Source organism: Mya arenaria, chromosome 13 (assembly GCF_026914265.1).
Source record: "Mya arenaria isolate MELC-2E11 chromosome 13, ASM2691426v1".
Lineage (NCBI taxonomy): Eukaryota > Metazoa > Mollusca > Bivalvia > Myida > Myidae > Mya > Mya arenaria.
Genome location: NC_069134.1, coordinates 17,301,920 through 17,329,566, shown reverse-complemented (window position 1 = coordinate 17,329,566; position 27,647 = coordinate 17,301,920). Strand labels below are relative to the sequence as shown.

At 36.3% G+C, this 27,647-nt stretch overlaps 2 protein-coding genes across 3 annotated transcripts; one reads left to right on the top strand and one right to left on the bottom strand.

Annotated features, from left to right (window-relative positions):
* Positions 1-9,885, bottom strand: LOC128212889 (uncharacterized). Of its 2 annotated transcripts, XM_052918279.1 has the most exons (5): positions 8,134-9,885; positions 4,039-4,056; positions 2,867-3,101; positions 1,898-2,068; positions 1-1,180 (listed from the first exon to the last, which is right to left on the bottom strand). In XM_052918279.1, the coding sequence occupies exons 1-5, from the start codon at positions 9,487-9,489 to the stop codon at positions 672-674; spliced, it is 2,289 nt and encodes a 762-aa protein (XP_052774239.1). In that variant the 5' UTR covers positions 9,490-9,885; the 3' UTR covers positions 1-671. The 2 variants fall into 2 exon arrangements, with proteins under 2 accessions (XP_052774239.1, XP_052774240.1); XM_052918280.1 differs by lacking the exon at positions 4,039-4,056.
* Positions 9,886-12,751: 2,866 nt separating this feature from the next.
* On the top strand, positions 12,752-27,035 carry LOC128213973 (uncharacterized). Its single transcript, XM_052920120.1, has 11 exons — positions 12,752-12,833; positions 16,779-18,260; positions 20,724-20,829; positions 21,296-21,465; positions 21,836-21,887; positions 22,222-22,306; positions 22,611-22,739; positions 23,055-23,222; positions 23,413-23,514; positions 24,174-24,283; positions 24,573-27,035. The coding sequence occupies exons 2-11, from the start codon at positions 16,796-16,798 to the stop codon at positions 24,775-24,777; spliced, it is 2,592 nt and encodes an 863-aa protein (XP_052776080.1). The 5' UTR covers positions 12,752-12,833; positions 16,779-16,795; the 3' UTR covers positions 24,778-27,035.
* Positions 27,036-27,647: the final 612 nt, after the last annotated feature.

The following is a 27,647-nucleotide window of genomic DNA, read 5'->3' as shown; positions in this document are numbered from 1 at the left end:
TTTAAGTTTTAGGATCTTTTATTTTCACTCGTGATGTGCATCAGATAGTTATATATAACGTACTGATACAGATAAATATACTCATAAATAACAGTCAATTGTCCTGCAAACAGTCAAATGCAAGAACAAGATATACAACATAGCCTAAGACATATATCACAGAAGATGCGAGTTCTCTAACTGAACCCATAAGCTAGGTTTGACAGTCGTTAGCTTGAAATTCAAGCTCTGGATATGGTATGTGCTAAGTCATAAGTTCCGACACTCCATGGCAGTTCACGAAGAAATTTAAGTTATTATACGCATAAATAAATTGGTTACGATGGGAAACGACTTTTAAATGTCTTCAGAGGTACAATACGGTTGTTTTAAACACTCGATCATCTATTCTATAATTTGTTTCCATGAATAACGCGATTAAGTAAGGACATCTAACTGACAAGACAAGTTCCTGCTTAAGGTCAGAACAGCACATGGAACACACATAATTCACTAGAGCACCGAACACAGGACACGGGGAAACATATGAACAACTCTCTGGGCATAATGATAATGAAATGGTTGTAAATTTCAGAGCAAAATCAATCGACGAAGTAAAGACGTTTTGGTATTCTGGTTAATCTAAGATGGATTACCTATCTAATCTCATTTCGCACTCGTGCTAAGAGGTATTACCTCTGATTGACATATTTCTTTATCTTTTCAACTACTAAAGAAATGTTCTGTTTGTACAGTCTGTCATTGCTGAGGTCGATGTAACTGAGTCTTGCCAGTATTTTCCTTATCTGGTCTGGGGCGCTCTCCAGGGGAGAGAACCGCAACAGCACCGGGATGATCGGCTTGTTGAATGTCTCCGCCAACATAATGTCTTTTTTACAGTTATCACTCTGCAGGTACTTGGGCGTTATGCATGTGAGGACGACGGACGACGCCTTCATGTTCCGCTGTATAAGAGACTGAAGCGTGTCCGAACCTCCGTCGTGCGTGGAGACGCTGCCGCGCCCGCTCTTGCTGCTATGGGTGCGATTGGGCTGTGGCGCCACGTTGATATCTGCCCAGCAGTTGAGGCCGCCCGCCTCCAGAACCGCTTTGATGTCTTCCACCTTCGCTTGCATGTCCCACTGGTAGCTGATGAACACCAGCGGCTCCCCATCTCCGCCAGGCACCGCCGACATCCCATCTGAAACACGGACCATTTGTTTGATGTTGTTGTCTGAGAACCTATACTGAGAATTAACAACGATTTTGTGTTTCACATACTTTCGCGAACTAGTATGGATGAAGGGAAAAACAAACACGTAGAATGAATGAAAAAAGGGCATTTTGTTTTAATACTGTTACTGAGGGTTTATTTTGATAGAGTTCTTCCCAGTCTCCATTTTAAGCATTCACATATTAAAACTATTCTTTTTTATTCAAAATGGAGATACTTAATAATACCTCATGAAGGATAGTGAGATTAGGTATAAGTGATGTATATAATGTATTTAAAAGACTTTTTCCAGAACTTTGACTGCGCACAGAAAGACGAATCTGAATAAACTTTTACCTTGAGTATCCGATTTTAAAATGTTCTACGAAAAAAAATCAAGTTCCCAAAAATGTTTTTATTAACATATTGAATAATAAAGCAGGAAAAAACAACTGTGGTTCTACAGTATGTGAAAAACGTAATATGTATCAAATGGTTATCTTCTGTCTACTTATTCATGACCAGTATGTCTTGGTCTTCTGTGTCAATATTTGGTCAGTAACTTCACTAGAGATGATCCAATGAATCCAATGAATGTAATGTTAGCTGTAAAGAGCGAATTAAAATTTGTCAGTGACCCTGACGTCCTTACATATAAGTTTATGTTTCAAACCTTTTTCTGACCGGTACACTTCAATTACTTACTATAGGCGTATCCCAGTGCCTCAAAGGGTTTAAGTCCCTCGGCCATCTTATTGAGGTACGCCTGTTCCAGTACGACCCCAGGGACGCGTCGCAGGGGCTTGATGTGGTGCTCCAACACGTCCAGGCTCTCTGAATACATTTTAGTCTCGAAATCGATCGCCGGGCACTCGCCTGAAAATAGTGTTTTATTGAGGTGTTTACTATTTCTTCAGATTTGTTTGATTTGATAAGTAGGAGTTTTGCGATTTCGAATAAATTATTTTCTACTGCTACCGTGTTTGCCAATTTCAACTTATCGAAAACAATGGCTGTAGCTAGGCACAAGTTATTGTTTTTGTATGATTACTCGTGTTTATTCGAGCAATAGTATGAAACGTACACATCCGTTATTTGTACAGATTATCATGCCATTAAAGTACGTATACAGAACCTCTAAAACCATGTACTAGTCTTGGCAATGACCATGTTTCCTGCGCAATGACGGTGCCTACGTTTAAACTAGTACTGGCAATGACCACGTTTCTTGCGCAATGACCTTGCCTACGTTTAAACTAGTACTGGCAATGACCACGTTTTTTGCGCAATGACCGTGCCTACGTTTAAACTAGTACTGGCAATGACCACGTTTCCTGCGCAATGACCGTGCCTACGTTTAAACTAGTACTGGCAATGACCACGTTTCTTGCGCAATGACCGTGTCTACGTTTAAACTAGTACGTACTGGCAATGACCATGTTTCCTGCGCAATGACCGTGCCTACGTTTAAACTAGTACTGGCAATGACCACGTTTCTTGCGCAATGACCGTGCCTACGTTTAAACTAGTACTTGCAATGGCCACGTTTCTTGCGCAATGACCGTGCCTACATTTAAACTAGTACTGGCAATGACCACGTTTCCTGCGCAATGACCGTGCCTACGTTTAAGTATTTAAAATAGTACACATTAGTGATATGAACATTTCTATTACCAAGCACCGCCTTCATAGCGGGCCTGAGGCCCATCCAGATGTTCTTAAACACCGCTGACACGAGCTTCTTCCCCAGCCAATCAGCGAATAACACCTCGTGGAAGACGAAGGGGGAGTTGGCAGCCGCCTCCGTCACTATGACGATCACGTGAGTTGCCATGGCGATCTGAGGCCCGTTGATCTCCAAGAACTCCTCCTTCGAATGGCCCAGCTTGTGGCTATCGTGGTGTATCACCTGGTACAAAAATTAATGGGATTTATGACTGTATGGAATGAAGGATATCTACGGAAACCTATTTTGAACGCGATATTCTGTCCATAATCTTTCACATTATATTCTACAACGATTATTTTAAAAACATTCTAAATTTTCAGAAATCTGTCACACTTTATGATATGGAATGGAATGAGCATGTCAGTATATATTATATCTTATTGAAATACTTGACGTATTACATTGGGTCTACTTGGGTCTACGAGGAGGTATATCTGTTTTGTTCTGTTCTAAATACTGATAATGACAAATATCCTATCTACAGGATTTAGAGAAAGGGGAACGGATAGAAATAGTGTATTGATATAAATTATATGAGAATTATCCGTTTGCAGGAGCACCGACACCGTTAGACTGAGAGTGAAGGCAGACATTACATATTATGAGTTATGAGAGAAGAAGTGGTATATTGAAGATATTATATTGAAATAATTGATTATACTAACAAAAATATCTGTTATTGTTGAATATAATGTTCCGGCTACATGAATTAACATGTAAATCAAAATGGAAAAAAATATTTGCCGGCTAATTGCATTATTTTGTTAAGTGGATAAGAACGTATCCAAAGATTCTGAAAACGAATAATGATTCTGTCTAGTGGCGTTCAGTTCATTACAAGTCAGTTTTCACAACTAAAAAGGCATGAAGGACAGAACGGTAACCTGGTTGTATTAAAGTGACACTCTTATTCAAAATAATGCATACACATGTATAACAAAATTTCTTCCCTTTTGGTATATTTAAACAATTGTTTTAATTGTGGTTTATCTTATTTGGGAGTAAGAGTGCATCTTTAAGTAAAAGGGATAGGTTGCTTCTAGAGAAAATCTACAGTAGGCTCTAGAGAGAATGAAGCGGCACGTTACAAGCAGCTCTCTGGTCCAGAGGCCAGTACCTTGCCTTCCTTGGGAAACTGTGCAAAAACAACATGGATATAAATAATAACAAACAGAACAAAAAACAGTACGGTGCACATTCGGCGCCAAACAATACAGGTGATTAATGACCACATTACTATACATAATAATTTAAAGCATCTTGCCTTTCTTAGAAAGCTATGCGGAAACATGTGTAATGTGATCAACGTTACAGTGAGATTCACGCGAGCCAAATGAAAGAAGTATATTAAGTATAGTTGTCAAGGCATCATGTTGCACAAAGTATGTGAAGAGTCTAGTACTGTAATAGCGGATTGTACAAAATAAGTACGACACACACTTATAACCAAATTATATGAATATATTCAACGCACAGGTATACCAAAACCAATATGTCAGTAATGCACAAGTCAATTATAACCACGCCCCCCACAGGTCCGGGGGATAGCCGGGGAAACGGGCCGTGTTTTTACCTTTCAGGTGCCCCCGCAGTACCGGGAGAATGCGGTGTTTTTTTCATCGTGCAAAATATATCGGAGAATTTGCCTCACCTAGGCTCCCTGGGGTGCGGGGCATTTGGCGGGGATTTGACCATCAGTTCGTTCCCGCAGGGCGGAGATTTTACCCGGGGTTGGCTGGACCGAAAGTCAAAGTCCCCGCTATTCCCTGGACCTGGGGGGTCGTGGTTACAATTGACTGGTGCATAAGTATGCGCCATGACAGTTCAAAATATGTGCACGTTTAGTGACTGTTACCAGTCGGAGTCAAATGTCAACAGTTTGATGCTATAAAAGAGTCTATAATTATGTGGGTACAAGGTACAAGGCAACACGGCTGTATTTGTGTTGTATGTGTCTTGCCGAGTCTTAGTTTTTTGTCTTATAATACAAAATCGAGTACAATACAAAAATGCAGTATATAAAATGAATATATATTCTTCTCCTATTGCAGCATTTTAAACACGGTAATTAACCAGCAAATGTACATTAATAAATTGTAGATACGCTCCTTTGTCAATATTAAAAAGCCATATTTCTTACGTCCATGCAATTGAAAGTATAAAGTTCCTGTCCTTAACCTTTTTAAAAGGAAACAATACATTTTGCCTAGGCATTCAATTTCAAAATAAGTGGCTATATTGTCTGAATAAAATATCAGTCTTATAAAGCCCAAAACAAGTGCATTAAAATATCAGCATGTTTAGATTCGATCGTGAATAGTTTACCCATTATTGAGACGGTCAATAAATCATTATAAACAATTATCACATGCTTTTAAGCCTATGTTTGCACATTTAAGTTAGTATAATAAATCGCAATAATATCGACTATAGATCAAGTTGATATTGAGATTCTTAATATCGAACATAAAAACACTACAGGTTGTGTTAATAGGTCTTCAATGCCTTTAATGGTCTCTTGGCAGAATACCGAATGTGTGGCTTTCGTTCCTTCTAAAGGAGTGGTCATGTAAACAAACTTACATATATTTATGTTCCGAAATAACTGCTCGTAAATGCTAGTTGGTACTATCTTTGTCGTCGTTGTTGTTGTTGTTGTTGTTTTTGTGATTTGACGGTCGTCGTCATAAGTTACTCTTTTTTCTAAATAAAGGTCAGTGATCACTGCTTTCAACTGATATGCGTTGCTTTACAGTCGAGTCATACAAAAGTAAATTGAATTAAGAATTATTACACTAATCCGTTTCCACAATGGCCTGCGAAAATGTTTATACATGTATAATCTTCTGATATCATTTTGAATATTCTGGTTTCTGACATTGATCGAAAATCACAAAATGTCTACACTGTATTTACTTTTGATTATCTGATACAATTCAAACAATGAATTAACCTACGGTTACTCAAACAGCCCTTTGTTATGATTATGATTATAATATTGAAACGACTAAAAATGGGTCAATCTCACGAAAGGAATAATTCGGAAGTGCAAAACTTTGAACTTAATGCTGCACTAGCTTCATTTTCTCATCAATTTATACATAAATATTGTAACTATTGTCTCTGTTAAAGCATTAGTATTCTCCACGGTTACAAGAGCATTTGCTTGTATTCGAATTAATAAATAGTATCGTTAATGGATCAATACTAAAAATTGTCAATGATAACTTTGTTACCACATCCAGTGTTATTCCCTTAAACACTAAGGCCTAAAAAAAATTGTTTGGTTAGGGTTACATCCTTTTCAAAAATAGGTAGGGTAAGTAGGCTTTTTTAAAAAAAAAATTTATTAGGCTTTATATAAGAATGTCATTTTCATCATTGGAGAATGGTGTTAAAGTTATCTTCTGTATACTGTAAGCATTTAAGGTTTTAAATTACATATTGCAAAGCAATTTAAAAAAAAAGAAAAATATTTTTATTTTATTTTTCAAACTGACTATAAAAACGGTAGGGTCGGCGCCTATTCCGTAGGTAGGGTCGGGTAACCCGAACCAAATGTATTTTTTTAGGCCTAAACATAAATATTTAAATGTCGACATCTACATCGTATTTCATATGTTACGTTTTTACGCAACAGCCTCGGTGGCAACTAGTTTGGGAGTTCGAAATCCTATTGCAGGCTGTTATGATGTTTTGGAGAAAGAAAACCGCTCAAAATACACTATTTCTTGGAAGTAATTTTGTCTCTAAACGTCATTTTGATAATACATGTATACCACAAACTTCAAAATATTTCTAAATTGTTTATATTAAGTTATTTGTAGCTATTGTGATTTCAATTCTGCAAATCCCTGGACAATGGCCAGCGTACTGAGCGACCTTTCTTAACAAGAGACATATATACTAGTACATTGACTGGAATCTTAAATGGTTAAGAGAGTTGGGCATTTTGACATGTCATTGTTACACTGAAGAACCGTTGAAAATTCAATCAATAGTTCAATAACATCATGTAGAAACTCAGCGAAATATTTATAAATGGATTGTAGTCAAGCACTTTGAAGTGGGGAAACAGCAACTCATTGTGATAAGCTCAGCGATTATTGTTTCCTATGTGAAACAGTACTGTGATTTTAGGTTAAGTAAATACTTACTGAGTGTATCAGTTTAACGGATGATTCATAAAAAAATTCAAAAACTTGATTTTTAATACGAGAACTTACAGACTTCACATGATGATCAATGTCCCATTTTTGGCTTAGAATGGAACTCTTAAATAACGTATGTTATTAATGAAAAGTACATTGTTCGGGATATCTCGCCTCAAAAATGACATGTTTGCTTAGTTTTAAAACTTTATAATCTATCAATGATGTTAAATACGTTCTATAGATAACATCATATGAATTCATTAAAAAATATTGAATATATATAAAAGGCACGTTAGCTGGTGGGATTATGAACTCAGATGTAAAATGTTTTTGAAAAAAATCATATCAAGGCCATAAGTTAAGCCATGAACTTAGCTTTATGACCACATTGATAAAAACAAAATTAGAAAACGTATTTTAGATCGGCATTGATACGGAAGTTGTCAACATTTGAATGCTTATTGTTATTGTTTTGAAAACTGATGCGGGTACTTTTTAACAGAGTTATTAGTTTTTCGGCACTATTTACTTTTAGGTTGTTGGGTTAAGATAAGCTTTCATTCCGTTATTTTATACATTTGTTTCCTAAATATGAATAAACTAGCCCAAGCCGAGTTTTACCCTGTCACACGTCTTTATAGAATTGAAATAAAAACAAAACAATTAAAACCAAACATAATTTGATAATTATACTTACATTAAATTAACAGATTTAAATTGTAAAAACTCACTGACATTGAAAAACGATTCTACTTTCTTCCATAGAAATTATGACAGTGTTTTGATTATCTACTGCATATGAACAATTAGTATTTTGCATAGTCTTACATTGAAATCAATTTAGAAATATGATTACGATACCCTTTTGTCAATTTAATTTCCAATTTAAAGTGACACTATCGTGTACTATGCTCCTAAACATTGAAACTGAGATGTTTAAGTTTGTGTGTAATGTGAACAAATTACTTGTACTAATGGCAATCGCCATTTGATGTAAAATAAAAGGATCCAAGAGTATTGCAAGTTTAAATATTGTCTAACTATTATATTCAGTATACCTGCAGATTCTTTTTCCTGAGATCTATTTTCATGTTCTGTGCTAGCCTGACGTCCGCTGGGTCGTAGATCATGTACACCACATCCGGTTTAGGCCGCTGCGCACGCGCCCGTAGGTGCCAATTGTCGGTCACCTTGTGTTCCCTGTCCAGCGTCAGCAGAATATTCTGCATGATCTTCTTACGGACCACGCGGCTGTCGATGCCCAGCTGCGCTATCATGTCTTGGTCCGTGAGCGACATGAGCAAGAAGCCGTCAACCATGTTCTCAGCCAGACTCTGTCGGTAAAACTCTTTAATTCCCAGCTTAAACAGCCACTCCTGTAAATCCCAGACATCCCACTGACATATCTTCTTTTTCCGGTAGTTTCCTGTAAACTCAGTCAACGGTGAGGTGATCTGCAGCGGGAGATTCATTGACGCGTATTTTTCGAGGCTTTCCATAGTTGTTCCTATGACAACGGAAGTCTTCTCCGCCAGGCTTAGTTTACTGACCTCCGATGTCGTCAGGTCCACGGCCTGTTTCATAACGGGGTAAAATTCCTTGGGAGGTTCCGACTTTTCAACCGGGGAAAACATAATGGGAAATATTGCAACGGAGTGGGGACTAGCTTTAGTTCGTTCTATTAAAGTTTTACCTTCATACACTGATACCGGGCACAGGAAATAACTGTCCGATAGAAACATGATGGCCGCCCGGCACTTTTCTACAGCTTCCATTCTCAGCGAAAACCAACTGGGACTTCCAGTATTGTCTTCGTCCTTGTCAAACCAAATATCTTCTGCTAGATTATTTTCTTTCAATTGTCTAATAGTTTCTACAACAAATTTTCTTTCCACAAACCCAGCGTCGGGAGAATATGACACAAATATACCTTTCTTAACCTTCTTTGCTTTTTGTGCTGTTGTCGTCCGCTCCGTCTCTTGTGGCACGTGCACTTCCTCGCGTGGTTTTGTCGTCTGCTGTTTCGGTTGTTCATGCTGGGAGACGGCGTTCGAGACCGAGTCAAACTGATCAATTTCTTCAGGTTCCTTTTCAGTCATGCCCATTCGAGGCGTACTTTTACTATCCTGCTTTGCATTCACTACTTCATCGTGAACCTGACCACCTCCGTTGTCACCATTACTCTCATCTGCATCCCCATTCACCTCTTTTGGTTCACCTGGTCCATCAGGTACGTCATTTCCAGCATTACTGTCACCTTTTTCGAGTTCACCTTTGTTATTATTTACATCCCCGGCAGTTCCTTCCTGATTATCATTAACTCCCTTCACATTATCACCGGGTACATTATCTCCCTGGTCTGAAGTAACTTCCGTCGTCTCAGGGACGACATTTTCCCCACCCTGCTCTGTCATTTTCTTCCCTTGTCCATGTTTATTCCAATGTATAGATTTAAAGTGTCATATAATTATCGCTGTTTTACTACAACTCTATTGAGTGGCATAGATCCATGAACGCCGTATTCTATAGAAGTGCATAGAAACCAAACATTGGGGCGCCTCTGCGTTCAATATTTCGTTCATAAAAGTTTATAACACTCTTTAACCGTTCAACAAATATATCCAACATGACTTTGTTAAAGCGATGAATGTAAAATAAGTTCAGTTACGCGGATATTCATATCTCTGTGTAACAAATTCCTTACTGTTCCATGTTTAACTTACGTACATAAAACTTATCTAAAACGTTACAATAAATTATTTCTCAAAGTATTATCTGGAGTATAAACCCGATTTATTCTTAAGCACGAAACAAACAGATAGATCTGTGGGTACTGGATAATCTATCGGGCTTTGGTGAATGGGAAATATAGTGGCAGGGCTTAAGCGTTTATCTCAGTGTAGACAATGTGTGATCAGAAACTGATCGACGCCCACTAAGCCCTGATTTACAGATGTATTCATATTCTTTTACGGTTCATCAGCTTGAAAATGTATAGAAAGATCGTCACAAGTTAACACAGCATGCCAATGCTCTGTGGCATATGTTAATGAACTGATATATCTCTAAATCTATCAAAACGTACCAGAATGGACAGCTAGGGAATATATACAATTTTAACCAATTAAATAAAATTTCATTACATGGAATGTACAGATAGGGCAGCTGGGTAATAGCGAATGAAAGAATGTGACCCACTGAGGACAAAGTTTGTTTACTAGCAGATAATATTGATATAATAGATTTACTGAAACGACCCTACATGGATAAACGACCCTACATGGAAATGGCCACGTAGTTACTGACCTTCAAATATCCAACTTTTTCACGTTTTTTTTTATTATATTTGTACTCGCATATGTGCAGCTACGTACATGTAAGATTTCCGATATTTCGGCGTCGTCAATTCTCACGGTCATACAATGCCCAGGATATGTCAAGGAGCTATAAACAACACCTAATGTGACAGTTTGGTGACTGTACGTGATTAACTGGACAGTGTTTCGACATGACTTTGCAATTTGCCTTTCTTCACTTTTGCCACAGATATCTACTGATAATCATAGTAAAAAAGAGGCTCCTATAATCCATTAACCTTACTTTTTGATAGCAAAGGCATTATAAATGCGAGTCATTATCATGTAAATGGTCTTAATGTATGTTGTAACATCGTCAACACCCCTCGTTCGTTTCTTGTTGTTGTTGTTGTTTTGGCTACAGCTGATATAAGTCATGGAATTAAAAATGCAATGCTGATAGCATTTTGCCACTTTGCTCGGTGCGTGCTTGCATAATGTACAATATTTCACATCAGTCCAGGGGTTAACCCCCAGTCTTAGCACGATCCATTCCCATCTTGGCCGAGTGGTTAGCGCATATGACTCTGGATTCATAGGTTGCCTTGTTTAATCCTTACGCTGAGCTTTATTGTGGATTAGTACTTTTATTCCCCATGAAAGCCAAATGGTTCTTAATAACATTTACATAGCATATTCAAAAATGATTATGCATGCTTTTGTTCGCCGCTTAAAAGCTCTTCTTGTTAGTGACCACCTTTCGCCCGGAAATGGAAGTATTTCTTGAATAACTCGAAAAAAGTAGAATATTTGCGAATGAAATTTCAAAGTGAATCTCCTGATCTTAAAATCAGTGTGATAAGCTGTATATTTGTGTACGGTTATTTTAAGAACGACTTCACGTGCCAAATACACTCATTTAAATCAACTGAAACGACAATGTAATTTGTAAATGTAAATCATACCAATAATTTGCCCACTTTAGAAAAAAAAGGATCTGAAAATGTTGCTCTGTTTAATTAAATGTTTTCCATTTTGTTGCGCGGTTAAAAAATCGATAATCCCCCGCTGGAAGAAATATGACGCGATCTGGTGCGATTTCAATATTTTTTTAATTGGTGATAATTGCTTTTTGAGAGAGTTCTTTATTACTTGGCGATACATTTACACTATCTGATGGAGAAATCAACAAAGAAACAGAGACAGTGCAATGAAACAAATCTTACGTTCATATACAAAGGACATGCAAAGGAATTGGGCCACAAGTTTTTCAAACATCAGTTACGGCCCTTTCCCAACACGTCACATGAAAACAAAATGATTACGTTTTCACATAAACCCATATGAAACCAAATCTACTATTAAATGCAGTTATGTAGTGTTTATATAGGAATGAGAATGATATGTTCTATAACTACGAGAAAAGTGGTTTCCAATTAATAAATCGTGACATACAATAGATAATAATTGAGAAAGTAGAAATTAAGCTCTGTATAAGAAATACAATTTGAGAGAGAAAATATATCAAGAGAGAAAAAAGAGAAGGATGTGCTTCAGTAAGTGTGAGGTGTTAGAGAAACGATTATTGTACTTTATATAGTGATGTACATCCGTAAACATTACAACCTTATCGTCATAAAAGAGATTTATTAGAATTCCCAAACGATAGCTTTTTTAGTGCTCAGAGGGTGAAATTTTGCTAGCGTTCTGAAAAAGTCTCTGCCTTCCGATTGTAAATAGTGAGCAGTTAAATAAATTGTGTTTGACATTTTCTTTGAAGCATTACAGTGACCACATAACAGAGAGAAATTGATGTAATTATTAAATGTAACCGAGTATACGATTTGTATATAGCGGCACTTATACTGTCTCGCTATAGAGCTAGCCTTTATAGCGACGCGGTAGAGTGTCTGCCTGCAGAGCAAGAGGTCGTGGGTTCGAACCCCGACAGGTGCACATAGCAATATGTGCAGTCTGTTACATAAACAAGTCTGAATTATCTTGATTTATCTTACACTGTACTTATTTCTTATACGTGCATGATATTTTTATAGCTTCATTTGAACAAAAACATTCATCGGTACGAGGAACAACCATAATGTCCAGACAGAGTGGTCCTATCGTGTACAGAACTTATGTTACATGTTAACCAATCACCATTGCGACGTGAAAATAAATCTTACACCGACCGAACACTGCTAAACGTGATATGGGTGTTCTCCAGATACCCGAAGCTCCTACCCCGATACTTTTCGAAAAAAAACAACAAATATCACGGGTACCACCCCCTCCCTATATCCGAAACGGTATTCATATTGAGTTTATTTAAATGGTGTTCTCCAGCCTGCTACCTTCTGGTGAATTTTCTTTGGCATACATTCAAATTTTCATCGAAGTCACGTGACTGAATCTAAGCACTTAGCATGATAAAGGAACTGAATAAATAATGGGATTTAAATGAGGTAAACATCATGTAGCTATTGTTTACTTACTAGGTTAATATGTTGTTAAGAACCTATTGTATTTATGTCATGCATAAGTTCATCACTTGACATGATATCCTCAAGATTAGTACTTTTTTTCGTAGTTATGTGACAACCTTCGCTTCCTCGATTTCCACTTTTGTTATTCATGTATTATCTTCCTGGCATCCATCAATTCTGAATTATTCAGAGGTACAAGACTTTCTTGAGTGTTAAGTACGTATTTCATACCTTGTTCTAAGTTTTCGCCCAAAAAGACACGTTTCTACTACATGTGTTCATCGTTTTCTGTCTTCCTGCATGTAACCAAATCCAGGAATAAGGCCATTCAAAATAATTTAAGATTTTCATTTTGACCACAATAAATAACCCATTGCGAAAGACAATAAAAAATAATGTCAGATTGACAAGTTGACAAGTTTGAGATTCAATTTGATCCTTTTTACAAGTTTTTAGCTCTACTGGCCAAAGGCCAGAAGAGCTTATGCGATGGTAATGTGTACGTAGTATGTGCATCCTTGCGTCCGTGCGGTCGTGCGTCTGTAAACACTAGCTTGTGAACACAATACAGTCTTCAGTTTGTGATTGTATCTCGATAAAACTTGTACAGTATTTAGATATCCATTAGAGCTCGGTTCCTTTCGAAAACCAGCCAGATCCGCCCATGCTAGTCTAAAATAATAGACGTGTTATACGGGATTCTTCCAATCCCTAACGTCTAAACGGGAATGTGCAAAAAACGGGGGTGTTTTAAAAATATTGAAATTCTCTTAAGTGAAGTATTTTATGGTTGAAATTGATCATAAAGAGTTATTTTCATATTTTACCATGTAAGTGAAATGTTATTTTGCACTAAACAAGCATTTCATGCATTAAAACAAGTTGTTTACCTTTCCAACAAAACGAAAGTTGACTGACACTGACAACAATTATGCGAAGGGGGACAACTCGTTACAATCGTAAGAACTCGGCCTCCTCCGACAAAGCTTCGAGAAAGACCTCGTTATACAATCGTAACAACTCGGCCATGGCCGAAATGTTCCGAGCGATTTAAAACTGTGCCCTGAAGCCTTGCAGGTGCCCTTCATGTATATATCGTTATGTTTTGACAGAATGAAATGAAGAAAAGCCGTCAAACTCATAATTATAAGTTGGATATTTATTTTTTGTGTACGGAAATTATGTAAAATAACATTATCTGGTAATATTTCTTGTTTTTATGATATTATATAGACGCTATATGCTTTAACCCGGAATCCTGATCGGAACAACTACCCACTTTTGATACTAAACAATTTGTACGTGAAGGATTTGCCATATCAAAAATCTAAAAAAATCCGTCAACGTACAATTATTTGGACTACGCCCATGCATGCCTAGATTATGGGCCTTGAAAGTATTAAAAAATCAGTTTGTCTGTAAACAATTGCTTGTGAACATGATACAGTCTTCAGTTTTGATTGTATCTCGATGAAACTTGTACAGTATTTAGATAACCATTAAAACTCGGCTCCTTTTGAAAACCAGCCAGATTTGCCCATGCATGCCTGGATTATGGGTCTTGAAAGTATAAAAAATGCTATTTTAAGCTAAGTCTATTTTTAGCCAAGACTACATGAGCGAAGTCTATTTTTAGCCAAGTTTACATGTGAAGGTTTGTTCAAATTATGCCCCTGGGGTCATAACTGCCCCCCCCCCCCCCCCCCCCCCCCGATATTGTCCCGGAGTTCAGAAAAGAAGGCACGGACTCCCCCCCCCCTTAATTTGGGAAATGTTAAAAACCTTTTTGTCTGAAACCACTATGCAAATCCTTGCTATTTTGAACAAGGCTTTATTTAGTGTTCCACTACCATGGTTGTTGTTCAAATTATGCCCCTTGGGTTAAAACTGGCACTGCCCTGGGTGTCACAATTTTCCTAGACTTATTTAAGAAATATTTTCAAAATCTTCTTGTTTCAAACCACAAGGCCCATACCTTTGATATTTGTTGTGGAGCGTCATATGATGCAATTGAAAACATTTGAAATAATGCCCCTTGTGCAAAAGCTGGCCCCACCCCTTTTGACTTACTTATTAATTTTTAAAGCTACAACAATGAAATTTTGACAATGTGAACAGTTTTGCAAACAAGCATTAATGTTGTCCTCGGATGTCCTTGACTTTGACCTTTGACCGACTTTATTTTTAAAGCTACAGAAATGAAATTTTGACGATGAGTATGACTTTGACCTTTGACCGACTTTTATTTTTAAAGCTACAGAAATGAAATTTTGACGATGAGTACAGTTTTAAAAGCAAATATTTTTTACCCTCAGATTACCTTCACATATTAAAATAGTTCATGCAACTAATCTGCTTACAACACTTCCTGTCCTCAGATGTTGAACGTGCAGCATTTTCTGCTAACCCAAACACTGAAAATGAACTATATATTTCTTGCCTATTACTCAAACTTACATGCTCTGGATTGAAAATGACCAGTAGAGCATAGGCCCTTTTGGGCCTCTTGTTTTGTGTCAAATGGCAGCGGTATTTAGCTGAATGTTTTTAACGTTTCCAGGGGCAGTTCATCATCATGACAAGCCTAAAAAAATTGTTAATGCATCAATATTTAAACTGGACGATGGCTGATGGTGGTGATTAAACTAATCTCAATTTATCTAAGATAAAAGCCTAGATTAAATAATCTGTCCATTAAAACTAACTAAATGGAAGAAAAAAACTCGACATGAAATTAACCATACAGGGCTTCCATTAAGAATTTGAAACTGGAAGTATGAACTTCCTGTCCATCAATTTTGGAAGTTTTTCACTGAAATGTGGAAGTTTAAGTCCCCCCAAAACAAGATCTTTTTTCCACTATTTTTCAACTAGTATGTTAAAAAACATATAAATTGTAACCTTAACATACCAAATTCAATGACTTATACTATAATAATTCATTGTACTTAAAGACTGATTGAAAGTGTGACTATTAAAGTAATATTGACACACATTGTCTTGATATTTTGAACTTCCAATTTTTCTACTTTGGAAGTTTTCTTCAAAATTATGGAAGTTTTTGTACTTCCAAGGAATCAATTTTGGAAGTTTGAACCCATTTCTAGGGAGTAATATACTTCCAAACTTCCTTTAATGGAAGCCCTGACCATAAAAAAAGAGGATGATGGAAATGTCTGCAAGATATTCTGTGCAGACTGCATATCAGGCTTGCTTAATACGGTTTCTATGTTTACGAATTTAATTTAGAAGGTGAATTGTTATGACACAGATAACATTGTAGTTTTTTTAATCACATTACATTTTACTAACAAAAAAAGGTGTGAATAAAAACCTGGCATTTTAAGCACTCACAAAAATTTGCGAGTTTAATTGCAAGCCCTGTATGGGCTTGTGTTTTAACACTGGTGGCTTACCTAATAATCATAAAATATTTTTTCTCTTCCATGTTATAAAGTCAAAAGTTTTTATCCATTTGTTTTGGAAACATTGTCTACTTGTTGTCTTGGTACATTTGTGAATATGGGTCACCTCAGGTCAAAAACTAGGTCACTAGGTAAAATCTTAGGAAATATCCTAAGTCCCAAGTCATAAATTCAGTTTTTTTCATAAAGTCAATAGTTTTAATCCAGTTGCTATGAAACTTTGTCAGAATGTTGTTTTGAACATTTGTTAATATGGTTCACCTCAGGTCAGAACTAGTTTCCGTTGATCTACATGAAATTATTTGTATAAACATTAACAATATCTCAGATTAGTATGAATATATGGGTCCTCTTGGTTAATTAACAAGGTTTGACTAGCTTAAATCTTAGGTTTAATCTAAGGTTTGCAAAATTCCATTGTTAAATGAAAAATTGGCTTTAATGGGGGGTTGGCACATTGGCATCTTGTTCAATAAATTTATTTCCATTTTTTTTACAGCAGTGAGTTACTGAGTAATGGCTGATAAAAAACCAAGAGGAGCAGATGGGCAGTACCGCAGCAAAGATGCTGACTTTGGTGTGTTTCAGCCCATGGACAATCCGACCAATCAGTATCCTGCATACACGGCCTGGACGCAGTTCAGTGGAATGCCACCTTCACCTAACAGTCCTTCTACCTATGGCTGGGACAGTTTTGTAACTCCACCGAACTCTCCATCTTCAGACAAACTTCCGCCTGAAGCAAACCCAAATTACTTTGCAGAACTAAACAAAATGATGACTGCAATGGGTAAAAACAATGCAGCTAACTTTGACAATAGCAATGACACAGACAAGCTTGCAAATACTCCAGTGGCTCAGTCTTTGTTGGAGGCCCTAAGTTCCAATCCCAATGGTGTATGTATGATGGGTGCTATGGGAGATCCCTCATTAGATGGTTCAGGGTCTATGGACTATGAAAGTTTTAGTCAAGACGGTTATGAAATGTATGCAGAAGCTTTAAAGACGTTAGGAGACTCTGCATACCAGTCATACAGCCCTTTTGGAACCACTGATGTTCTCAATGCTTCTCCTTCATCCACTCCACCCCCACAGGAATTTGAAAGTCTAGGCAGTCAAAGTTCAAAGCCCAGTTATTCTGAAGTTGCAAAGTCCTTGAAAACAAATAAGAGTTCTGGAAAAGAAAGTGATGATAATGATTTAGGTAAAAGAAGATCATCGGAGAATCCAACCTCTCGGTCCTTTAAGGGTAATAAAAAATTTGTTCCCCGACCAATTCGTGGTAGAAACAACAGCGTCCCAGATGACATGAGGCCAACAGTTTCTCCAGATTCAAAGTATGGTCTGGATGATTTTGGAGATGAAGTAAAGAACAAAGGAGAGAAAGGAGATCTTGCTTCAGGTATAGACAGTATCCAGATCACCAGGAGAAATAGCTCAAGCAGTTTGAGTAGTGGAACAAGCGGAATTGAGGAAATACAGCTGAAACCTAGTAACGCTAGAAGCTGTAATGAAGAGCTACCTCAGTTCGAAAAAATAAGTAATAAAGAAAAAGAAAGGGATGAGAAGGCGAAGCATGGCAGTAAAGCTGACACAGGAAAGGCTTTCTTTGATGCTCGGAGAATCTTTCAAACTAAGGATACAAACAAGAGGCGCAGCCAGTCAAAGTCTGTCGATGAAGAGGCTGGACCCCAGATCCTAAACAATGGTAAACCAGCATACACTGCTTGGTCCTCAACGCACAAGAAGTCCACTAATTATATCAACAACAACTTGAGGGATTCTCAGAAGAAGACAAATCAGAACTCTGGCAGAGAAGCTAAAGACCAGCGAGTCCCACCAGAGACAGTGTTCTCCCAGACAAGTTCTCGTCAGGAAAAGCCTTCAAGGTCTAGAACTGGCTCGTCCAAGGAGGCATCCTCAGCTTCGTCAACTAAACCTGAAATGCCTTTACAGACTTCTTTCGACCATGAACTTATAGGTAGGCACATGTTATTGATTATCCTGATATCTCAGACTAGCAATAAGGCAATCTTCAGTAATTTTGAGTACTTCATGGTAAATGAGGTAGACATGCAATCAGACATTAACAGTGTCCGATATACCTCCATTAGCTTTTTACAGAAACAGTTGATTTGTCTGTAGAGCTACAGGTAAGGGTCATAATTGGTGTAAATGCACTAATAACTATATAAATTAAACATCTGTTTGTACTACGATAAATTTAAGACCATTTCGGGAGACAACCATTTTGTGTACAACTACGGTGGACACTAAACTGGTGTAGAATCAACTCATGTTTTAGGAATGGAGCTCCCTTGACAAGCATAGTGTTTTATAATGCAAACGGAAGGTAAAAATTGTATGGTGTTTTTAATGGATTCAAAAAACAACAAAAAACTTCAATTTTCTTAAGGCGTTAGTAATGCTTTTAGCCACAAAACATCGATTTTCAGGCTTAATATGAAGAACTGCGATCTAATATTTAGCCTTCTTATACCACTGATTTTCAGACATTTACCAAAGTAAACAAAAATTGCTCATTCCAAGACCTAAAATTAAATTGTCAGAGCAGCTCTAAGTTCTGCGTTTATAATCAAGCCTATTGTGTATGTAAAATACACATGTTTGCAATTTAGTGTGAAAGTTGACATTGATAATCGCCTTTGCACTATATTGAATGAAACCAAGATGTACAATACATGTATACTGTACAAAATGACACAATTGTGTTCATATTATTTAAGTAATACGTTAACTTTAGCTCTTATTTGATTTTTGAGCTACCAAAGGGAATGATAAACAAGTAGAGTTTTATGTTAGGCGCATACCTTTAAGTTACAGACATTACAGTAGATAAGGTCATACGTGATCATAAAAATGTACATAAAAATCATTACAAACTCCATACATTATTCATTAATTGATGTTTGCCACACCTTTAACTAAGATACATGTACATGTGAACACATATAAGGCTTCAATACAGTTCTCTCAAAACCTTATTGAGGTGGTCTCTCAAGGTTGCCATTCCTCTTGGTCTGTCAAAATTCCAAAACAAAGTATCAAGTAGGGTCATTGCTTGATATAGATACTGTGAAATATGTTGCAGTGATACATTGTTATACTGTTATCACTGGAAAGCTTTTCCTCAATTGGAGCTATTGATCCAGATTACTTGAGTCAGCTGTGAACAAGGTGCAAATTGTGTGAGAGCAAAGCAGGTGTACACATATACGGTACCTTCCTCTCAATAAATGGGAATTCTTATAATGAGGATGTATCTTGAACTGGTTTTGTTACTTTGATTAAAGTGTTCTGTTAATTGTGTGACAGTGTAAAATAGATGGATACATATAGCTGTTATTGAATTGTTGCACGTTGATCAGTCAGTGGTCTCCTCTGAACGTATTTTCCTATCCTACTTTTTCACTGCAAACTTAAAATATGTTTTGAGTTAATATGGCTGTATAAATTTGTAAATGTAAAGGATAATGAACAACATCCAGCATTGAGATTTTCTAGAATCAATCTTTTGTCTTAAACTATCTAAATGTGAATATTTGTCAATAATATATTGAGATACTATCTAAATGTGAATATTTGTCAATAATATATTGAGATATTGTTTGAACATTGATACCAGATATCAGATACAAGAAATGCTTTATCACTTGTTTCAGTATCAGACCATTAGAAGGCATACATGCAGATGTTTTAAGGAAATATTTTATCATGTCAAGACTGTTAATAGCAGACCTTGAATACAGTAGATTAAGTGCATCAAGATAGTGATAATGACATTTTTAAGGTTCATATTGTGAGTTCATCGATAGTTGGGATTTTAAATGACAGAATTACTTATCTTAGAGCAATTTTTAATGGCTTGTAAAGCATGAACTCATAAGAAATTGAGTGAAGATTGGTTCATGCCTTGTCCATGTTAGTGGCGAATGTTAAAGTTAAAGGAATGCTTTCAAGATGATGTTAGTTCACAACTTGCAACATGTTGTATCACGAGCCATGACAAAAAGTAAGTTTCATGCTGTCACTAGTACTGGGCATACATATGTAATGTACCTATACGAATTTCTCTTAAGATTTAAATTTAAATACAGAATTATATGATACAATACCATTTGAAATTATTCTCATGCTCATTTAACCATTGTATCAGAACTACTGGTGAGGTGAAATTGGTATGAAAGCATTGAAATTATTAAGAGGCTCACATCATTACATGGCATGGTTTAAAAAGTCTCCCAGAAATATTCTTCTTAAATAACCGTCAAGTATTGAAGATGGGTACAATTTGTTTTAAAGTAAAGCAGAGCAACATAAGTATTTTTTTTATAATATATTCAGTATTGGAATATCAGTTTTGCATTCTAGGATGAATGTGGAACAGTTTTCACTTTTGATCAACAATCGATATGTATTACAGATGAGTGGCTGAGTTTCCTGTATGACAAGGGAAAGTTGTGTCTGCACCAGCTGTGGACCCTGCTGTTGATGGTCGTCCTTCTCCTCTTCAGCATCATTGTATACCTGTACGTATCAAGAATGCTGTGGAAATATAAGATGTGTAGAATTCCTACACCAGTTTTTTTTACTTGTAAGCCTACCAGTAGGCAAAATGAATATGTTCCCTAATTTTGTTTGTGGTTTTCAATCAGAGATATTTTTCAGATGAAGGGTTATAATTGAAAAGTTCAACATTTGCGAATATTGATAATGATTCTGTCATCATCAACTATTGATGCAGAAATAATTTTGAGCTATTTAGAATAATCATGCCAAAATGCAGTAAAGGGTGTTATGTACAAGTATAAAACTAATCAATCATTGATACAACATTGGTCAGATTCCCTACACAAAGCACTGATTGAAATAAATGGTAGTAAATTTTAATATCCTTGCCACTTGCAAACAAAACCTTTTGTTCTTTTAATTTGAAGCTGTATATGTAATATTGTGCATTTTACCAGTGTGCATCAATTCTGCTTAAATGCTCAGGGTATCAGGAACGGTGCACATAGTCAGCTGGCTGTGGAGTAAGCTGTGGACCTTGCTGGAGACTCGACTGTTTAAGGGGAAGATATTCGGGGGTCAGAGGTGGCGGAAATCCTCCTCCGAAGCTCCGAAGAAAATAGGACTCGATGAAAACATACCACTGCCAGCTACAGGTTTTGTTTTTTTCATGCACGACTGACTTTATTTCTTAAATATGAATATGGATACTTGCACCTCATGTTATGTAAGATATGATACCAGTACTCGTTGATAATTGATTTACATAAGTGATTAGATATCTTCTTATATATGAATTTGAATGACAATTGACCGTAATACTTGATCATCCTTGAAATCATTGGAGTGGTTTTTCCTTCCTGTATGTTCCCTGTCAAGTAGTATCCTAAGCACTATAAGTCAAAGATGCCAGATAACTACCACATTTTCATTGCAATGTATCTACTATTTTTATGTTATACAGAGGTCTTAAAACTTTGCTGTCCATCATTGTCAGTGGTTCATAAAGCATGTTTTTGTCTGCAGGTGATGAAGCTATGCAGAGACTTCTGGCCTGTAAAGGAAAAGACCCATATAGGTAAACATCACATTGCTATTGAAACAGTTCATGTTCATAAGAATAAACTTGAATCCTGTTCATATTCTTGTTTATGTAAAATCACAATGATTATGTAATGTAGAAGATGAAGACTTGTCCTGGCTTTTAAAATAAGATGTTTACATATCAGGCATGACTTACTTTTGTCATTTGTAGCTGTTTGAGATATTATGATGTACATTGTTTGTGTCAGATAAATATAAAGAACCTACCGGGTATTGATTAGTCAATATTTATCTTTTATCAATGAAAAGCCATGTCATCTCACAACATGAATAGCTTTGCAGTGTATCACAATGTTTTATATTTTCAGTATTCTTGGTTTGAAGGCAAGTGCCACTGACGATGATATCAAGAAGTATTACCGCCGTCAGGCTGTACTAGTCCATCCAGATAAGGTAAACATTGGCATCAAACAAGGCAGGGGGTTTCTTGGGATTGGGATCTTGTATTTCATAGTAGCAATATTTGGCTAAAACTTTGTCAATCAGGTACAGGGATATGGATTGTTCAGCAAAAGCCAATACTGCACAAAATGAACTGGTCAATAGATATCCCCATCTCACAGTCATATACTGTATATACATATTAGTATGATACTAAAACCTAACTCTGATTTCAATATTTCAGTCTTATTCATTGTTTAAATACCGATCAGAATACAGTTCTTCTAAAACATAGACATATATATGATTTTTACAGAATCAGCAGGCCGGTGCAGAAGAAGCGTTCAAGATTCTCGGGCACGCGTTTGACCTGATCGGTGACCAGACCAAGCGACTAGCGTATGACAGACAACTACAGGAAGCCAAGGAGGCTGAGGCAGCTATGGTATGGTCTCATTTTCACCCACCTCATTCAGTCAACATAAACCTCAAAAGTACTATTTGTATGCAAAATTACACATGACAAAGTTTCATTCCTTCCTTCATTATTTTTTAACCTGAATTGAATACTATATTCTCTAGGAACATTATTTTTTTAACCTGAATTAAATACTATATTCTCTAGGAATTATGTCTGGTTTACAAAAAAGTAAGTTTGCAGCTGAAATGAGATGTAGGCCTGTTTTAATTTTAAACTAAATATGAAAAAGAAATGAGGTAAACGGGATTAATTCACCGTCAGAATAACTTCCTATTTCAGCGTGAGTTTAATGACCTCCTAACAAAGCTGCAGGAAAAGATCCATCAGGCCAGTAACATGATGCGCTGTGACAACTGTGGAGGCAAACATCGGCGTGTGTTCGTGGAACGTCCATGGTACAGTGCCAGGTTCTGTGATCGTTGCAGCATGAGACACTCGGCCAAAGAGGTGGGTCTATCACGAGTCTGAAGTATTAAATCAACATTTTAAAACAAGATGTGAAAAGCATTCAATAATGGATTGAATTTTCACTTATTCATAATGATTCTGCTTGAAACAAAAACGTAGGATCTTATTGAATTACTGTATACCTTGTCCTTGTGATTTGTATACACTGTATGCACTGTGGATATTTCAGGGTGATGTGTGGGCGGAGACGTCAATGCTGGGCTTTCTTTGGCACTACTATGCCTGCATGGAGGGAAAAGTGTACGATATCACAGAATGGGTTGCCTGCAAGGTACAGAAGAGTTATCATTCATAATGTGTGATCTGCTGGACAGATATGTAACAATAAGATGATGAATAACAAGTGGCAGATTATTGACATATTTGAGACATGACCCCAAGTATTGGAGAAAAGTTACTCAAGTCAATTTTCCACGTTATGGCATGACATTATTATATACATGTTTTTAAAGCACATTCTCTTGTGCATTATGTTGACAAACATCTTGACTCAATATTCTGCAGGAATTCATTTCTAGAGCACTTCATGTGCTTGAGCAATAGCTGAAAAATTAGACCCCAGTACCATTTTTGCTCTAGAATTATGATTTTTTAATTGCCCAACCTTTTTATAAACATAACCTATAAGAGAAAGCTCTTTGCAAGATCGTAAAACATGCAATAAATTGAATGATGCTGTGCGTGTCTGGTAAAATGAGTTCAGATTTGACTTGAGAAGTTTTGTGATATTGGAACCTGGCATTTACTGCCTCGAATAATAGTAATACTAATGCTTCCTACCAAGTAAACTATAACTTGTATCAAATTCAATTTACACTCAAGCTAAAATCAACTGAAGTGGTCCTTCGAAGAAACAGAACAATTTCAAGCATTGTCAGTCGTTATGTGTACAATCTTGTTAGTAATTGTGGATATTTATTCCTGTTTCAGCGTGAGTTCTTCAAGCACATGCAGGCGAATGCTCACCATGTGTTTTACCGTATAGCCACAGAGGGAAATAGAGGACATCATAATAGGAAGAACAGTGGAAATACTGCCAAGTATGTTGTTGATCTTTGTAAAGCAGTGATATTGGTTTGCAGACTACTCATATGCAAACAGATAAAAACTTAAAATAAGAATGGGGTGAACTTTATCATACTGGGATATAAGCTGTTTGTGTTCTATAATGAATTCAATATACTTGAATCGGACATAATTATGACTTTTGGGTTAATGTTTTTGGTTTAGGTCACTGCATGCAAAATTTCCATATTCTGTGAAATCTGGGCATGGGTACATCATTGGCATTGACAGAAGTTATAACTCATGCTTGCCAACTTGTTTCAGCTCTGACGCCGATCTGGAGGACTTCCTCAGCCACCTGTTCCACAAGGCCATGAACGGAGAGGGTGGGGCGAGTGGTAGCCCCACTTCTGACCCCGGTGCTCAGACCTGGAACCCACCTACATCTGGCCCCTCCCAGGGCTGGTCTGCCAACAATAATTCTGCTCCTGCTGGGAAACGACACAGGAAGAAGAAAAAGAAACATTGATGATGTGTTCACTGAGGATCTCTTGATGCTTTACCGACTCATATCTCTGATGAAATGGCAATCACATTATGGACTATGTTATAGATGTTGAACCACTTCGTAAAAAAACTTGCATTGTTGAAAAGGTTATTTTGCCTCACTGGACATTGATGTGTTATTTTGCACCATCATTGTTACTTTAAATAGCATTTGTCATTTTAGATTAATGAATTTTTGGTCAAGGTGATTTTCCGTCTCAATTTTAATGAGATTCTTAGAACTTGCCATTTATTATTGTTTTTCTTTACTTTTCAATTTCAATGCAGAAGCTTAACAAAATCAAATTTTAAAATAACATTAGATAGCAAATATCGGGATTGTTTTTCAAAATATTTGTACGGTAATATGAATAGTAATCTGCGCTGATTTGTGTCAGACAAAATTAGGTGGGTTTACTTTTGAGTACCTAATAACAGTTCTGTGCTGAGACAACATTTAAAGAATTGTTTGTATCTTGGTCTTGATGTGTTGAATATTACCGTAATCATGCATGTGAGGACATCATGTTAACATGGATTTGGGTATATCATTTGTCAGCATTGCTGGGTAGGATAGTTACACAATTACCTGTATGCTTGATGTATGGTGGAATTTTTAATCATGTACCTTTATATTCAAAGCAAGCAGTAGAACATGTTCTTGAATCATTCAGGCTTCTGAGAGTCCTTCCTGTATACTAAATGACTGTAAGTCTGTAACTATTTTTTAGCAATGCAAAAAACTTGCTTTCAATGTGAGTTATGTTTTTTAATGCAAGTATACCAGTAAATTGTAATACAATTATTGATATTAAATGATGATTCTCCTTTTTAAAGAACCCAGATTTGTTTGTATTTCCATATTTTATAATCATATGTATTTGCTAACTCCCTTGACTTACTTGGGCTTTGCAGTAAGGAGCAGAATTAATATGGCTTAACAAAGACATGTACTAGTATCAGATATATATATATTTTTCTTTAGCATACATTGTGTATTTTATATCAGCATCAGTATGGATCTAAATGAAGCCTATAACTGGGTAAATGTAGTGAACAGTTTGGTTGGTCTATAGATGTTTACTTGTAAATGTGTTTTGTTTGTTTCATTTTATTTCATACTGTTAAGATGCTGTTTTAAACTTGATTAGGAAAATGAGTACTGACAATTGCCTTTACCATGTACTGCTTTGTGAATATTCAAAACATTTTGTTGATGAAATAAAATAACAGATTTATGTTTGACAGCTAAAAGACACGTGCATGTACTTCGTAAGATTACTAGTACTAATCATGTCTGGCTGTTTTGGGATCAACGTAATAACTGAGAATAAAATGAAATTGTCAAATTTGATTGGCTGGATTTGGATTCAATATTGTGGTGCAGGGTGAAACTGTTTGCTGGTCTCGGGCGTGTATATCTCTATGATTTGTCAGAACTGGACACCAATCAGCACTGTCATTTTGGGGTCTAGTGACCTCAAATTTGTGTTTCAGAACTCGGGATTTCTTGTTATTTGTTCTTTAAGTTCTATTGGTTAACATTAAAGTACATGTATGTAGTTTTAAAGATCAGCCGTTGTATAAAGAAGCGGAGAAGTGCCATTGTCAATGCCTATTTTTACTTTGAAATGTTGTAATTAATTGTTACTTATCAGTTGATATTGTAACTGTGTTGTATTCGGAACTTACTTTGGACATGAAATCTCAAATGTTGCTATGTTTGGCTTGTGTAAGGCATACTGTATATTTACATATAGGCTACACGTGTTATAAACAACCTTTTAATAAAATAATGATTCTTGATCAGTTTGATGAAAATTCATATGTTTTCATATTATACAGGACAACTAAAGATGCATTTCTTTTCATATTGTGCCAAGGTTATGTATTTTTTTTATTGCACTTGAAAATATATTTTTATACTGAACAAAATTGTTAAAAATGAATATTTCTTTTCTATATTTCTTGAGTAATTAAAAGTAAAGAATTGATGGAAGAAATTATAACAAAAAACACCCACTGTTATATAAAATATTTATGAATTATATCCAAGCTTTCTTTACAATAACGTTGATGTTTTTAGCACGAGTGCATGTTTTCTGAAAGTTGGTATCATTTCAAACGTATTTTAGTAGAAGGCTTGTGTAATCATCTATTTTGGTGTTTCAGTGTTTGTCAGCCAGTTATCTAAAATTGTTAGATGTTATTCTTGTATCAAATAAAAGATTTGAAAACCAACTTGATTTTATCAGTGTTCTTTGTATGTCCCCAAAGCCGGTCACATATAGTAATTGCATTGTTCGATCGTCCGTGTGTCTGTCCGTTAGTCGCAGCAAAAAAAATATTGATAGGTTATCATTTAAACTCCACAAAATTGGAAACGCACCATGGAAAAGTGTGTCAAGGATATATGTATTGATCTTCTCTTAAAGGTTATACTTGGAGGTTAATGTTATACAATATGATTTTCAAAGCAATAATTCAGGTCTCGGCCAAAACTTCTACATTGTGTTGATGAGAATCCATCAATTTCAAAACATTAGCAAAGCACCACGGAAGGTGTGTGACGCATAACATGGCCTCACTTGGAGGTCTATGTTAAACAATGTGGATTTCATGGCAATAATTCGTGTCCCAGCTATTAATTGGAATTCAATCGATGTCTACACATTTGTAGAGCACTATAGAAATTTGAGTCGCGTATAACAGTCGTGCTCATATCTTAAAAGGCCAAGTTCACAATGGTCAGTGTTAATTAGTATGTGTTTCATAGCAATAATGTGTTTTCTCGGCCATACCATTTTAACTATTCAATCAGTTTCTACATATTTGTAGACCTCCATGGGAAGG

What these genes read in the sequence shown, in the direction of transcription:
- LOC128212889 (XM_052918279.1), bottom strand. Translation starts at nt 9,489, where the DNA reads ATGACAGAGCAGGGTGGGGAAAATGTCGTCCCTGAGACGACGGAAGTT. An exon ending in CGCTATGAAGGCGGTGCTTG is followed by an intron (nt 2,069 to 2,866) that starts GTAATAGAAATG and finishes CACTATTTTCAG; the next exon opens with GCGAGTGCCCGGCGATCGAT. An exon ending in GGCACTGGGATACGCCTATA is followed by an intron (nt 1,181 to 1,897) that starts GTAAGTAATTGA and finishes TCCGTGTTTCAG; the next exon opens with ATGGGATGTCGGCGGTGCCT.
- LOC128213973 (XM_052920120.1), top strand. Translation starts at nt 16,796, where the DNA reads ATGGCTGATAAAAAACCAAGAGGAGCAGATGGGCAGTACCGCAGCAAA. An exon ending in AAAGGAAAAGACCCATATAG is followed by an intron (nt 21,888 to 22,221) that starts GTAAACATCACA and finishes TTATATTTTCAG; the next exon opens with TATTCTTGGTTTGAAGGCAA. An exon ending in AGGAGGCTGAGGCAGCTATG is followed by an intron (nt 22,740 to 23,054) that starts GTATGGTCTCAT and finishes TTCCTATTTCAG; the next exon opens with CGTGAGTTTAATGACCTCCT.